General features: G+C 36.0%; 1 protein-coding gene across 10 annotated transcripts in view; it reads right to left on the bottom strand.

Annotated features, from left to right (window-relative positions):
- The window catches only part of STAU2 (staufen double-stranded RNA binding protein 2), a 345,263-nt gene that overhangs the window by 313,172 nt on the left and 16,895 nt on the right, over nt 1-15,196 (bottom strand). For 4 of the 10 annotated variants that reach the window (XM_075549565.1, XM_075549573.1, XM_075549572.1 and 1 more), the window contains exons 2-3: nt 9,313-9,378; nt 6,545-6,599 (exon numbers count right to left, since the gene is read on the bottom strand). The exons of 1 other annotated variant lie outside the window; for it this stretch is intronic. Coding sequence is in view for 5 of the 9 variants with exons in the window: in XM_075549573.1 (XP_075405688.1) it covers nt 6,545-6,550 (6 nt within the window). In the remaining 4 variants the exon portion in view is untranslated. Of the gene's footprint in view, nt 1-6,544; nt 6,600-9,312; nt 9,379-15,196 lie in introns of those variants that run through there. 5 more of the 10 variants (XM_075549568.1, XM_075549571.1, XM_075549567.1 and 2 more) reach the window with 2 other exon arrangements.

Raw genomic sequence — 15,196 nt, 5'->3', positions numbered from 1 at the left:
ATTGCTTTGTCTTATTCCTTTAAAAAGCAATATCACACAGCAATGAAGTTCATTTTATCTTTTCCATAAACTACCACTAAATGAATTTCAAGTATATCTACAAGCAACAAACTCACTGCATTGAGTCGATTCAGAGTAGAACTGCCCATGTGGGTTTCCAGGGATGTAACGCTACAGGAGCAGGAAGCCTCATCTTTCTCCCTCAGAACAGCAAGCAGTTTCAAACTGCCGACTTTGTGGCTAGCAGCCCAACCCGTAAACCACGACGCCACCAAGATATTTTAAAATAAATTTACATGAATGTACATATAACCAAGAAAACTTAGTCTTGATATATGGTTTTATAGCCACAGAAATAGTATTACAATGAACACATCATTTTCACAATTTTTCATGCTGTGTTTGAGATTTTAACTTACAAAGATGCGGGTTATGACTTTTACTGCTACATGCTCTCCATCTCCATACTGTACCACAGTCTGCCTATTCCCTTAATGATAGACAATGAGGATATTCATAAATTTTACTCTTCTAAGAGAGTGCACTGCCAAAGAACTCTCAAAATAATGACACCAGGTCACTTTCACCTGACAACAGGGGCATCATTACCGTCTCCCTCATCCTTGAAAACACACAGCATGGTCATATAATTTCTATTAATAGGATGGCTGAAAAATAGCATTCCACAATTCTTTTAGTTTGCATTAGAACAAAATAGTCATCTTGTGACATGTTATTTAGCATTTTCTGCAAACTGTCCCTTTTTTCTATTGGTTATTTTATGTATTTTTCAAATATATAAAGTTTGTATTGAGAAAGGATAATTATATATTTATATTATCAATCCTTTTTTCACGGCTTTGTGCTTTTTGTGCCTTGTTAAAAGAAAGCCTTCCCCGTAAACTGGTTTAAGGACTCTTCACTCACATCTACTAGGCTTTCTAGTATAGCTCTGATGAAAGGAACGACTACACCCCCAGTCACAGGGTTGTTGTGAGGATAAGATTCAATGGGTACTACAGAGGATGGCAGAGTTTTCAAACTACCAGAAAGTATAGTTTTTATTGTGGCTCCAGAATCTTTTATTTTGTTAAATTATGCTGAATTGCTTCCCTCGTTATTTACAGACACATTTATTTTTCACTTTTTCTTTTATTTCCATAAATCAATGTCAAAATTTGACTTTGTTTTACATAATTTAAGCACAAAATATGCAAGTGATTAACTTCTTGCTCCATGAAACTAAAGTCATAATGTATGGGGAATACATGGCTTTTGGAACATCATCTAAAAATTTCCGATAGTCAGACTTAATTTATATCTTTCAGTGTTCTCATACTCTTGGCAGGTCCAATATTTTATTACAATGACTTGATCATAACAATTATAATTAAGAAACCATTTTGTAAGAAAACTACAAAAATACTTTTTAAGCTATTAAAAGAAACAGAATCTAAGCAACCAAGTCTAAGGTCAACATAGTTAGAAGTTTATTCGACAAACAAACCATTCTTAGTGGCTTGCACATTCTCCCCAACATGCCCCTACTGAACCGCCAACCCCCCCAAACCACAAAAAAGTCTAGTAATTAGTATTTTAGGGAACAAGTAAAAGATAAACTAAGTCAAGGATTTGAAGAAGCCTGCATTTTACCTTATTTCATTTTATATCACTAAAAAAGCACTTTATATATATTGTTCCATTCAATTCAGAAGTCACATAAAATAAACTGACCTGGGACTATATCAAACTTAACCCACAGCCATCAAAATGTAGCAATTTCGACTCAAAGGACATAGAAGAATTACTCCCAAGGGTTTCCAAGACTAAATCTTTATTGGAGCAGCCAGCTACATTTTTATCCTGGAGCTTTTGGTGGGTCTGAACTGACACTGTGCTTCCTTCTTAGCAGCCCAATGAGTAACCCACTGTTCTTGATATCTTGGCAAAAAAATATCAGATAGCAGCACTGCTACTTGAATATCAAAAAGCAAAAGCAGACTAAAATTTTATTTAAAATAAGAAAATATTAAAATCTGGTAACAACTAAGAAAATTACGCATGACCCTAGACAGCATATTTTCAGCATTTATGCTATGTAATTTCCGTAATTCAGTAATACTACATATTGACCTATTATGATACAAAAAATCTTAGCATAGGTTTAATATGAAATTCTTATCATATAAAAAATTTAATAAGTAATTAAGTACATTAAAATGTACTTAGAGTTGTAATTTTTAAAGCTATGTGAACTTATTTGGTAAAGAAACCATCAAATCATCTAATGGAAATTGCTAACATGGCATTGAGCTCATATCCCATTAATGTTGACACTCTACTTGATAAAAGTGACATATGTCCTATAAAACACTTGAAAGTATGACTGAAGTTTTGGTTTGAAGAATATGTTAAAATGCCTGTAGATTCTACTTTGAAAGTTTGATAACTAAATCCAAATTGTTTTGATTAATTAAAAAGTAACTAATCAATGTTAACTTTTTACATTTTCAAATGATTAGAACTTTAAATAGCTGTTCCTCTAGTTAATCTGAAATCTTTTTAGTATTAACTACTTGGAAGGGCTCAATGATAGAGTAATATAAATATTAATTTACAATTTTGATAAGGTAAAATTATTAAATGAGTTAGTCTATAAAATAGATATTTAAGTTTATTTATATATAACTTTTTGAAGTTAATGAAAAGTTGAGATATACATGCAATGTTGCATAAGTTTAATGTATCTGTTTATTAATTTACTTTTATTATATCAAGTAATCTAAGGATAATCCTTATTTTGCAATAAATCAGTCAATTTTATAGTTGGAGTCAGAGGCACCTATTTTAGAAGTAAAATAAATCTAGTGGCAATAAATTTCATAAGCTAAAACCTCACCGTTATGAGGGTTACAAGCCAGTCTTATATCTGTTGTCACGTTTCATGTATTATGATACCTTGAAAAAATTGTCTCATTTTCATCAACAGTAAAATTGAACAGTTGTTTTATCTCACTGACTGGTTATATGAATGAATGAGATGATGCAACAATGTTAATTCCTAAGAACTCATTATTATCCCAATTATAAACTACTGTTTGTTCAAACAAACAAGTATCAAATACAGAAAGAGGGATATGGTTTTACCTACATTATTGTTTTTCTTTTTATTCGTTATTGTTTTTCATGGTTTCCTAAAGTAAAATATTCTAGGTTGGAATATCCTGTTAGAATAAGTTAATTTTATTCATAGTAGATGGGTACACTTGTGTAATATTCTGTGAAAAACATGTACTTGATATTACTTTTTCCACTGGCTTATAACCCCTTATGTGTGCTTCTACTGTTCCCAAGTGTGTCATGAATTACACTGAAGGTTTTTTATATGTATAAAGAAATTTTCTTCTGCTTTGGGTGATATAGAATGTGTTTACATTTAACGCCCCAAAACTTTAAGAAACATTGGTATAGTATATATACTAACAACACTATCTGCATACAAAACTAAATGCACATATTCTAACCAGTTTATTTCTATACATTTAGAAATTGTCCTGAATTCTCTGGCACTTGAATCCTGCTGTAACTCCGTTTTGCTTGCCCCTGCCCTCAAGAAGCTTATTTTCAAAAGAAAGAAGCACATATCTAATAGATAAATACATAAACAAACGTAGTAAGTGCTCTAAATAAGGTTGGGACAGGGGATTTGGGGGCTAAAGGGATGTAGGAAGACAGGTTTTAAGAGGTAGTGATTACATTAGTTTCAATTAGATTAGCAAATCACCAGGCTAAGAGAGGATAGAGAGACTTTTCAAGCTTCTCAAAAAAAAAACCCAGAAAAATGCATGGGAAAGGCTGGCGGTTCAAAACTACCAGCCGTGAACAGGAAAAGGATCCGGCTTTCTTCTCCTGTAAAGAGCGGCAGTCTTGGAAACCCACACGGGAAGTTCTCCCTGACCCCTAGCATCACTGAGTCGGAACTGACTCAATGACAGTGAGTTTGGTTATGAGGCTTTGGTTACAGTCTCTAGCATGCATATTACCTTCCAAGTTCTAGTGACAGTCTATTATCTCATTTAGCACATAGAAATCTTACAATAGAGTTCCATCTCTCCCTCTCAGTCTTAGCACGATTGTCATCATGTACTTTGTTTTGGTGTGAAAAATACCTCACTGTTTATATTTTTTTGCTTAAAATGTTCAGTCAGTTATCTTTTTAAAAGACTGAAATCATAAGAAAAAAATTATATATTTAACCAAGTAGTTACCATTTCCTGCTGTCTGAAGGATGTTCTATAAATTTTTTTGTAGGAGAGGTAAGTTAGGGATAAAGTCTTTCAACATTTGTGTGTCTGAAAGTATTGTTATTTCATGTATACCTTTGAAAGGTATTTGTCAGGTATAAAATTCTAGGTTAACAGTTTTTACCTTTCAGTTCATTAAGGATGCTACATCATTGTTATTTTCTTATCTGGTTTCTGATAAGAAAGTTATTGTCATGTTTATCTTAGTTCATCTGCACTTAAAGTGAACATGCCTTTTTCTAAAGGCTTCTTTATCACAAATACAACAATTTGATTATGGTGCACTTTTGTTGGATTGCTTTAAATTTATAGTGCTGGGGTTCACTGAACTGCTTGGATCTGTGGGTTTATGGCAGCATTAAGTCAGCAATTCAAAAACTTGGCCAATCACTTGGCAGGAGAAAGATAAGACTCGCCTCTAAAGAGTTGCAGTTTTAGAAACTCAGAGGCAATTCTACCCTGTGCACAGGAGTTGGAATCTCCTCAATAGCAGTGAGTTTGACGTTGATCTTTAGAAATGCTCTCCTCACTTCTGCCGTATTCCATTGTTCATAGGGACCAACCCCGATACATGCCTGGGGATAGACTACATACAACTGTAAGTACCAGGCGGCAGGGATCTTTAGGGACACGGGCTATATATAAAGTGAGTAAATCCAGTTTCTGCTACTCCACCAAGACGGGAAGCAACGGCCATTTACACATCTGCCCTCCTTAGTTCAATACTTTATGGTTGCAAACAAAGGAGGAGCTGTTATTCCACAATCAAACTCATGGGGAAAAAATAAGGGTAAATAAGTAGAAGCAGCTTTTAAAATTCAAGACTAAGTGGAGTTCCTGGTAACTGTATTAAGAATGAGGAGTGCACCAGAAGGCAGGCAGTGTGAGAAAGTGTCCCAGTGGTTCCTTACCCCAGACAAGTACTTCACTCAGTGGCCTGCAGAAAGGTCTGCCTTGCGCCAATTCAGAGCCAGGCAGCAATAGCAAGGTTATTAGTAATGTCAACAACAGCTAACAAAATAGTGGGACAATTGGGAAGAATATTATCTTTATTCCACAAAACAAACCTGGCAGAGCCTGATCATTATCTCCAAGCCCCAGGCCTTTGCTTTTGTTTTGTTTTTTAACTTTTCCTAGTGATTTGAGTAAAAGTTTACAGAGCAAACTGGTTTTTCATCCAATATTTCAGACACACTTTGTTTTCATGACACTGACCATAAGCCCCAAACAATAACGGCATGGCCATCTTCTCACTTCCTTTCAGTGTTTCCGGCTTCCCTTCATCCTGCTTTCCTATCCATTCCTCCTGAGCTTTTTTTTTTTTTTTTTTTGCCTCCTGAGCTTTATAGGCCTGGGCAAATGCTGCCCTTGATGACAATGAGGTGGCTTCATATTTCACACTAGAATATTTTGGTATAACTTAGCCTGCCATCCCTGCTCTACTTCTGTCAGGTTTTCCAAGTTTCTAGCACCTACCAAGTGGGCCTCACCAGCTATTTCCAAAGAATAAATAAATCCAAATTGACTTTATTCGAGTTACTCATTTTAAAACATTATTTTATTGCACACGTGTGTTCTGAATTCATATTTATTAATGCTTATTGTTAAATAAGCTTCCTTTCCCTACTTGCTCATAATTACTCCTCAGAGAGAAAAGACCAAAAATAATATCAAAGTCCTACCAAGAATCATGCCCTGGAAACTAGTCGATCCCACTAGTTATTTGTTGGGTAAAAAATATACATCAATGACTATAAATACTAGGTTAAAAATTCCCAAAAGGTATAATCAAAATAACTGTATTTATAAATACAAAGAAAATGATAACAGGAAGCACAAATAAACAATATACCAAAGACAAACACAAAAGAGCATCAAATATAAGCAAATTTTAGAAATGCCACTTTTTTGTCAGACAGACTGGTAAAGATTGAAAAGTTTTCAAGAAAGTAAGGAAATAGGCATTTTCATATCGACTTCTGCATGATATAATTTAGCACTTTGGGGATTTGCGCATCAAATAAATTTTTTTAATTTCCATGCCCTTGTCCTAGTAGGTAGATGTATTATTTTTAAAAACCTTTATTGTGGTTAACAACAATATTAAAATCTGTCCAACAATAAGGATTGGTTAAATAAATTTTAGTACTACCAAACAGCGGATTATAAAATCATTCAAAGAATTATGTATTATATAATCCCAGTTCTTTTTAATAACATATATTCACATAAAAACATACCTGCATAGTACAAAATCTAGAAGTATATACCCCAAAATGTTAGCAGTGATTATCTCTGTAAAAAAAATAGTGGAATTATTTTTTTTCTTTTCGCTTTATCAAAAACATCTACTTTTTCTACTTAAATACACACAAGTTGCACATGGGTCACTGAGGCTCGCAAATTAAAAGCAGACGTGCAGCGTCATTGACAGAACAGGGTATGTCTCCAAGTTCCATAACAATAGTATGAATATCACAGCATCAATCTTATTCAATAGCCTAGCCATTTTAATATAGGGAAGGACGTTTTCATGCTGGCATTGTAAGAAATCACACAACCTCTGAAATCAAAATTTAGAACTAATAATCTAAAGATAGTACAATTATATGCCGCATGTCTGTTTTGATAACGTCTGACCACATGCTCCGTGGTCCCACACCCAGTAAAGCCTGCTATATTAAAAATTCAAGGTATACACCATGGCTCAAAATAATCAATGGGCAAAAAAGTACTCATAATAAATGGGCACTATTTTACAACATGCATCAAAACATTACAACAATTACTGTCTTACTTTATGTTGAAGATGTTTTAGTGTAAAGAGTTTCTTATGCACTATACTATATACTAAGACAAACACCAGGCTAACAGATGCTACATAGGAACCGCATGAAACGATTCTCACTTAGTACAAATTTAAGGACAGGACCTGTTGGTAATCTAGGAACTGCCTGTATATAATATGGTGTTCACATATGTTCTATTTCATAAAATGTATCATATGAACATTAGCAATGCATAACTGTTGAATATTGCACAGTAAATCTCAAGTGTAAGATCAGTTTAAATCAACTTTTTATGCCATTTCACACCTACCTTGAACTCTCCATAAAGATGAAACCTATAGTCACCATAACATGAAATTCCTTAAATAATTCTAGGAATACATACCTAATAGAAGCAAACTATATATATACCCAGGCAATGTTTAGAAAAGGCTAGGGAACTGCTTATGGCTATTCTGAATGCTGCCTAGGAATTATATGCCTGATTCAATGTGGCCCATTAACACAGCTAGTTAGTAAATCTACACTATGACAAACCTATAAGCTACAGTTTTCAATAAATTGGCTATAAGCAATATGCTTATTTCCACTTGCTTAGAGTAAAAAAATTTATTCTACTTGTACCCATATAATTAATGGCAAGCATTCATAAAAAATCATTTTAACAGCAATTTCCAAGCCATTCATAGTTTTCAAGTTGAGTGTTCTATGCATCATAGATACTTCAGAAGGATTTGATAGCTACTTCTTATAAAACTACAAGAAGCATTGAGCACAATACAGTTTTAAGATTCCTTTAAACCTATATTAGTAATGTCTTTGATGAAAGCAATGTTTGTGATACAAGAAAATCTTCTAGTAGAAGAAGTCAAACGACTTTGCATGAGAGAGAGTTCATGTTAACAGCATTTGTGCAAAGCAAGCATCACAACACTGCCAAGACTGACAACAGAACTAAGTGTTTACTAGTGGAAAAAAATGAGATTTCTTGCTTTAGTGCTAAGTCTAGCACCTTTCACTCACTCATTCTGTGTGTGTATGTATATGTGTGTGTGTGTGTGTGTGTACATATACATATATCTCTCTCAAAAAAGAACTAGACGAGGCCTGGAGATTTAAGAGAAAATAAGCAAAGTTCCTTCTTCATGAAGCCTACAGTCTAGCAAGGGAGACAGAATGTGAGCCCATTATGTATCTGAGTGTAGCTGCGTAGGATTATACATACAGGCTGTACGTCATGAAATAAAAGGGCACAGTGCTCTGAAGGCATTCACCACGCTGGGAGTTGACGACAGCTCCCTAGAGCAGTGAGCCAAGCACCAGGGAGAAGGGAGGTCCAGCAGAGGTCAGCTCCTGTGCAAAGTCCCTGAAGCCACAGTGACAGTGGCCCATCCAGGACTGAGACAGTCCGCTATAATGAAGTATTTAGATTCTTTCTTGGGCATACATTAATTCTGAGATGAATAAAAATATCTAAGTTAAGAGAGTAAGTTTACAACTGCTATATGAGTCCAGAGCACAGAAGGAAAAGTTTAGACCAAATATAAACTCAGAAGTCATTGGCTTACCCATGGTGTGTGATACACAGGAACCGGAAGATATTTAGACACGGTGAGTGAGATTAGAAATGTGGGGGATTATTACCTCAAATAATTACAGAGGAGAAAATTAATTACTTCTCTTTTGGCTTGCAATCAAAAGAAGTAGAACTATTTTCTAGCACTATAGTTATGATATACTGGCCTATTTGATCAGAAAAGATTAAAATTTTAAATGTAAGGTTCGTGGAGAAATGCTAACACCTAAGGAAATACTTCTTCCAGTGAGGCCACCGTATTACATTTAGCAGAGCACTTGCTCCTAGCTGTTTCCAGTGTCCTAGAAAATGAGACTCTTTAATCTACTGCTACAACTACTTCCTAAGATTTGTTCACAGAAATGCTTCCAGCCTGCAGAACTGCCGCCTACTAAGCCTAATACCACGATCACATGCACTCTGAACACAGAAACCTGTCCCACAGGAATGTGACATCAAAAAGAACAGCCCCAGACACTCACAAGTTATGAACTTTCAAGGCTATCGCTATAATCCTGAGAAAAATTTCCCTACCCAGCACAATCACCTATGTTAAAGATATGGTAAGTAAGTGTTCTACAAATAGTAAACAATTTATGGCCAAAGCACCATATAAGTATGGCATACCTTCATGCAAACTCACCTGATTTATTTGAAGCATGTTAAGACAATATTGACCAAACTGCTATATCCCTCACGGCTCCAAACACTGGAAAGTGAAAATGAAAAACAAAGTTCAACTTAGTCATTGACCTTAATGATTAGCAGTTTACACACATGCCCTTGATCAAAGGCAAACAGAAAATGAAGTCAATAAAGATGGGTATAGTATTCTACGATGATGGAAATAGTCTATCTCTGTGCTGTCCAAACCAGCAGCCCCTAGTGACAGATGATGAATGAGTTCTGGGGTGTGTAAATTTTTCATCTTATCTAAATTCAATTAATTTAAACAATTTAAATCATTTGGCTAGTGTTACCACACTGCACAGTGCAGACCTAAACTGAGCAAAGTAAAGTCTCTTCTGGCTCTAGAGTTTTAAAACCCAGCAAAGTGAAGTTATAAAATAATAATAATAGCAATAAAGTAAACTCTCCTTGCTCCAGTAAGGTTTGAAACAGCTTTGTTCTCATACTCTGCATGAAAACTGAGCCACTATTCTCTTTAAAAAGTATGCACCAAGATCACCAAGATGAATTTTTTCTCTAATTTTGTAATTACAAATAATGGCATATACATTAAAGTTCCACATAAAATTTTCACCAAAAATCACCCACAATCTTACTACCCTGATATATCCACTATTCCACCTGATTTGTTTCCTTCTGGGTCCAGCCCTCTCCCTTTGGTTTTCTTTCTTTCCAGGTAACAAATCTCCTCAACACTTGTTTCAGAAAGAGAAGTCAAAAGAAGGAAGAAAGGAAAAAAGGAAAACCCCAATTTTAATTAAATGAAGTGTGTGCTCTTGCGATGCAAAGAGTCTACATAAATTATGTACACATCACCCAAAACATTATCTTACAAAGCAATAAATAGTCTTGATATATAGTAGATGTACTAGCTTCAAGCAACAAAGTAGACAAAGGAGCTTCTAAAACATTTGTAAAAACTGGAATTAAAAGATAATGGAATTCTCTCCCCCAAAGATTTTGAGAAGCCCCCTTGTCTGGATGTATCAGTATGTACAAAAGTTTTGCTCTAAAATTTCCATATTGAATTTTCCCTCATAAACAGAGGTTCTTAAGATGTGTGTGCATAAAGATAAGCTAAAAAGTATTGCTTTTGAAACCAGTTCATACATGCACAGGTTTACTCTAAACAAGAGATGTTTAAAGATGTCTCTGCGCTCAGTGGATGTCTGTGGACCAGTTCTCTCAGTAATACACTTGGCTTACCCTTGTTCGGTTGTCTACAAAATATATATGTGTGTGTATACATATATATTCATATGTGTATATATACATATATACACACACACTTTGCATGCCATGTAAAAAATTTTTCGAGATGAGGCTAATATGAAATTTTAACAAAACTTAAGTAGAAATTTTCCCAAACCACTGAAGCTTTGTCATAAGTTTCTAAATGCTGCCACACATAAACAACTAATTTTAGATGAATCAGGCATTTTAAGGAAGGTCAGGAAGACTTCAAAAATGAGCCAGGAGAGGGAAGACCATGAACCTGGGCAACTTAAAAAAAAAAAAAACTGTTGCTGAAGTCCCAAAAATAGTTGGAAAGGGGGGGGAAAGCCATAGAACCATGTGTTAACTACTAAAGTAGAAGTCTCGCAGGGGTCAGCATTTTGGCATTTTCAATTTTAAGGGAAAAAAAAACACTTTGGCTTCAGCAAGCTTTCAGCTAGCTGGGTGATAAAAGCATGACATGAGGACCAGCTAGCTCCAAGTTCCATCAGTATTTTAAGCAAGATAGACGCGAATGAAGGCAATTTTATAAAACAAATCATAATGGAATGAGCCTTGAATTTACCAATACAATGCAGAGTGCAAACCACAATCAAAACCATGGCTCCCAGTTTACAGAAGGCTGCGATGACAATGAAAGCCCAAAGCCCGTTTGCAGGGCCCTCCATGTGGATTATGCCTCTGACGAAACCTCTCTGACTATGGTCAAGAGACAGGAAAGGCCCTGTGACCAGACAGAGTACACTGCAAGACAGATAACTGCAACTGTCGGTAAGTCAAAACGCAGCATCATGTCCTGGAGCTCCCTCTTGACTCAATGTGTACTTGCTGCAATGTTTAATTTCACTGTGGCATTGTTGGACAGTCTGCATTCTGTCTTAATTTTGTAGGATTTTCTGTATAGGAAACCTGTACAAGTAAACCTATAGCTAACCACTGGATCAAAAGGGACATGACAGGGGACGCCAGAGGGAAATGAATGGGCTAATGAGTACAAAAAGGATGAAGAAATGGCCTGGAAAAGATTATGTTGATGGTTCCACAACTCGTATGAACTCAATCAAACTACTCAAATGTATGCTATATGATTTGTGTATCTGTAAAATTGATAAACAATCTAATAACAACAACAAACCTAAGAAAAATACCAGTGCCTTCCAAGAGAATCTACCGTGCCAGTTAAATTCAAGGCAGAGAGGACAATTCAGACGGTTATGGAGACTGTGTCTGGGGATTCTAATGGGGGAGTAAACTTAATAGAAGACACAGGTTGGTCAAGGGGGCTTAATAGGAAGAATTTTTAAGTAAACTGCATTGCTGAGGTAAAAGTCCATCAAAGTATCTTTTGATAATGAGAAAAACTGAGAAATGAAAACAAGGCTACATCACTTCTATTCAATATTATCAGTCCTAGCCTAAACAAGGAGCCAAGAACAAGAAAGAGAAGGCATCCAGGTTAGAAGTAAAATCATCTCTGTTCCCAGATAATAAGACTCTATCATAGAAAATCTCAAACAATGACAACCCAAAAACAGTCAAAAAAAAGCTTCTAGGGCTAATAGAGGAATTTCACAACGTTGCAGGGTATAGGTCAACCAAAATCTATTGGGTTTCTAGCTATCCACTAATAATGAGAGATCATTTTTAATAGCCTAATCGAGAATAGATTACCTCAGGATATATGTAAGCAATGATAAGAAAAATGTAAACAATGAAAATTACACTGGTGAAGAGATTACAGACAAATGGAAAAATGTTCTGTGTTCTAGGTTGGAAGACTCAATATTTTTAACATATCAATATGATGCACAACAATATCCAATGCAATCCAATTTCCAAAAGCTATCTTTACAGAAATGGAGAAATCAATCCTCCACTTTATATGGAATGGCAAAATCAAAACCAAACAAAACTCACTGCCTTTGAGTTGATGCTAACTCATAGCGAGCCAAGAAGGACAACTCCCCGCTGTAGCTCCTTACTCGAGCGAAAAGTCCCTTCTCCCAAGGAGCAGCTGGTGGTTTCAAACTGCTAACTTTTGGTTAGCAGCCCAATGTATATGCCATCAGGGCTCTTGATAGCTAACTGATATGGAAACAGAAGAAAAAAAAATTGAAGACTCAGCCTTCCTGATTTTAAAGCACACAGCTACAGTAATCAGAAGAGCCGGTAACTGATAGAATAGTAGACATACAGACCAATAGAACAGAATTGAAAATCCAGAAAATAAACCCACCCATCTGAAGTCAACTGATTTTTATAAGGGTGCCAAAATTATTTCATGTATGTGCGTGTGTGTGGGTGTGGGTGTTGGGGGGCGAGTATTAGTATTGTCAATGAATGGTATTGAGAAATTTGGATAGCCATATGTAGTAAAAGGAACCTGGATCCATACACACACAAAATTTGAAATGGATTACCTATGAGGATAAGTCAAAAATCATTGACAAAACTTAGAATTCCTTGTTCAACAATACCCAAACCTGTAGTAATTTTTTCTCAACATATTTCCTACTAGATCTACACACTTCTGAAAGCAGAGGGAACAGACGATATCTGAAAATGAGCCACTGAAAGCCTTCTGGGTAACAGTGGAACACTCTGTTACAGAGCCGGAGAATGGGTCCCTTCGGATGGAAGCCCCTCCAAATCTGTCTGGCCAAGAGCTGCCTCCTCAAAGTGGTCAACCTTAATCACGCGGATGGAGCAAAGCTTTCAGGGCCTTCATTTTCAAGTGTGGCATGACTCAAAATGAGACCAAACAGCTGCAAAAATCCATTAAAATCAGAACATGGAATGTAGGAAGTGTGAATCTAGAAACCCAGGAAGTCATCACCAATTAAAGAGAGCACATAAATATCTCGGGCATTACTGAACTGAAATGGACTGCTATTGGCCATTTTAAATCAGCCACTCACAGTGTCTACTGTGCTGGGTGTATGTAACCAGTTGAAGAGGAATGGCATGTCATTCATCATCAAAAAGAACAAGACAATATCCATCTTGAAAAATGAGGCTGTCTGCAATAAGATAATACTCACAGACCTAACAAGAAAGACCAGTTAATGCCACTATTATTCAAATTTACACACCAACTATTAAAGCCAATAATGAAGAAATGGAAGGATTGATTCTACAGCTTCTGCTGCCATAATTCAATTAAACATGCAATCATAATTACTGGTGATTGGAATGCAAAAGTTGAAACAAAATGAATGATCATTGGAAAAGATGCTGTTGGTGATAGAAATGAACCTGGAGATTACGTGAAAGAATTTTGCAACACCAATGATTTATTCATTGCAAGTATCTCTTTCAACAACGTCAACGGCGACTACCTACTTAGACCTCACCAGATGGAATATACAGCAATCAAATCAACTACATCTATGGAAAGCAACAATGGAGAAGAGCAGTATCATGAATCAGGAAAAAATAGAAGCAAGCTGCCAAATACACCATAAATTACTTATATGTAAGTGTCTTGTTGAAGCGGAGGAAAATTACAATAAGTACATTAGACATAATACAATCTTGAATATATCCCACCTGAATTTAGAGACCATCTCAAGAATATATCTGCCACACTGAACACTAATGATAGAAAACCAGAGAAGTTGATAGGCAACGTTAAGATGACACATAAATAAATTGGTTATTAAATATGCAGTAAAGAAAGAAAAGACCAAAACAGCTATCAGAAGAGACTTTGAACGAGACTCTGACATGAAATCCAGGTACAGGAATTGGAATAGCGACAGCAGGAAGGGAGGGTTATGGTGGGGTGAGGAGAGGAAGCAAGGGGAACCAATTGCAATGATCGACATATAACCCCAAAACCACCCAGGGAGATGAACAACAGAAATGTGGGTGAAAGGAGACAGCAGTTGATTTAAGATATGAAAATAATAATTTATAACTTTTCCAGGGATCACCAGGGGTGGGGGAAGCTGATCCCAAGGGCTCAAGAGAAAGTAAATGTCTAGAAAATAATGATGGCAACATATATACAAATATGCTTGAAACAAATGATATATGGATTGTTATTTGAGCTGTAAGAGGCCCCAATAAAATGACTTTTTAATTAAAAAAAATAAGATAAAAGTAACTTTAAAAAATCATTGGGGGCTCATACAATTCTTATTACAATCCATACATACATCCATTGTGTCAAGCACATATGTACATTTGTTGCCATCATCGTTCTCAAAACATTTGTCTTCTACTTGAGCCCTTAATATTTACTGCTCATTTTCCCCCTCCTTCCCCACTCCTCCATACCTCATGAATCCTTCATCATTCACAAATTATCATTTTGTCACATATATTACACTGTCCGATGTCTCCCTCCGCCTTCTTCTCTGCTGTCCATCCCCAGGGAGGAGGCTATACATAGATTCTGGTAATCAGTTCCCCCTTTCTACCCCACATACTCTCCACCCTCCAGGCATCGCCACTCACACCACTGGTCCTGAAGGGGTCATCTGTCCTGGATTCCCTGTGTTTCCAGTTCCTATCTGTACCGGTGTACATCCTCTGGTCTAGCCAGATTTGTAAGGTAGAATTGGGATTATGATAGTGGGAGACAGGAAGCATTTAAG

This window comes from Tenrec ecaudatus, chromosome 5 (assembly GCF_050624435.1).
Source record: "Tenrec ecaudatus isolate mTenEca1 chromosome 5, mTenEca1.hap1, whole genome shotgun sequence".
NCBI lineage: Eukaryota > Metazoa > Chordata > Mammalia > Afrosoricida > Tenrecidae > Tenrec > Tenrec ecaudatus.
Note: the sequence above shows the minus strand (reverse complement) of the source record. Positions and strands in the feature narration are given on the sequence as shown.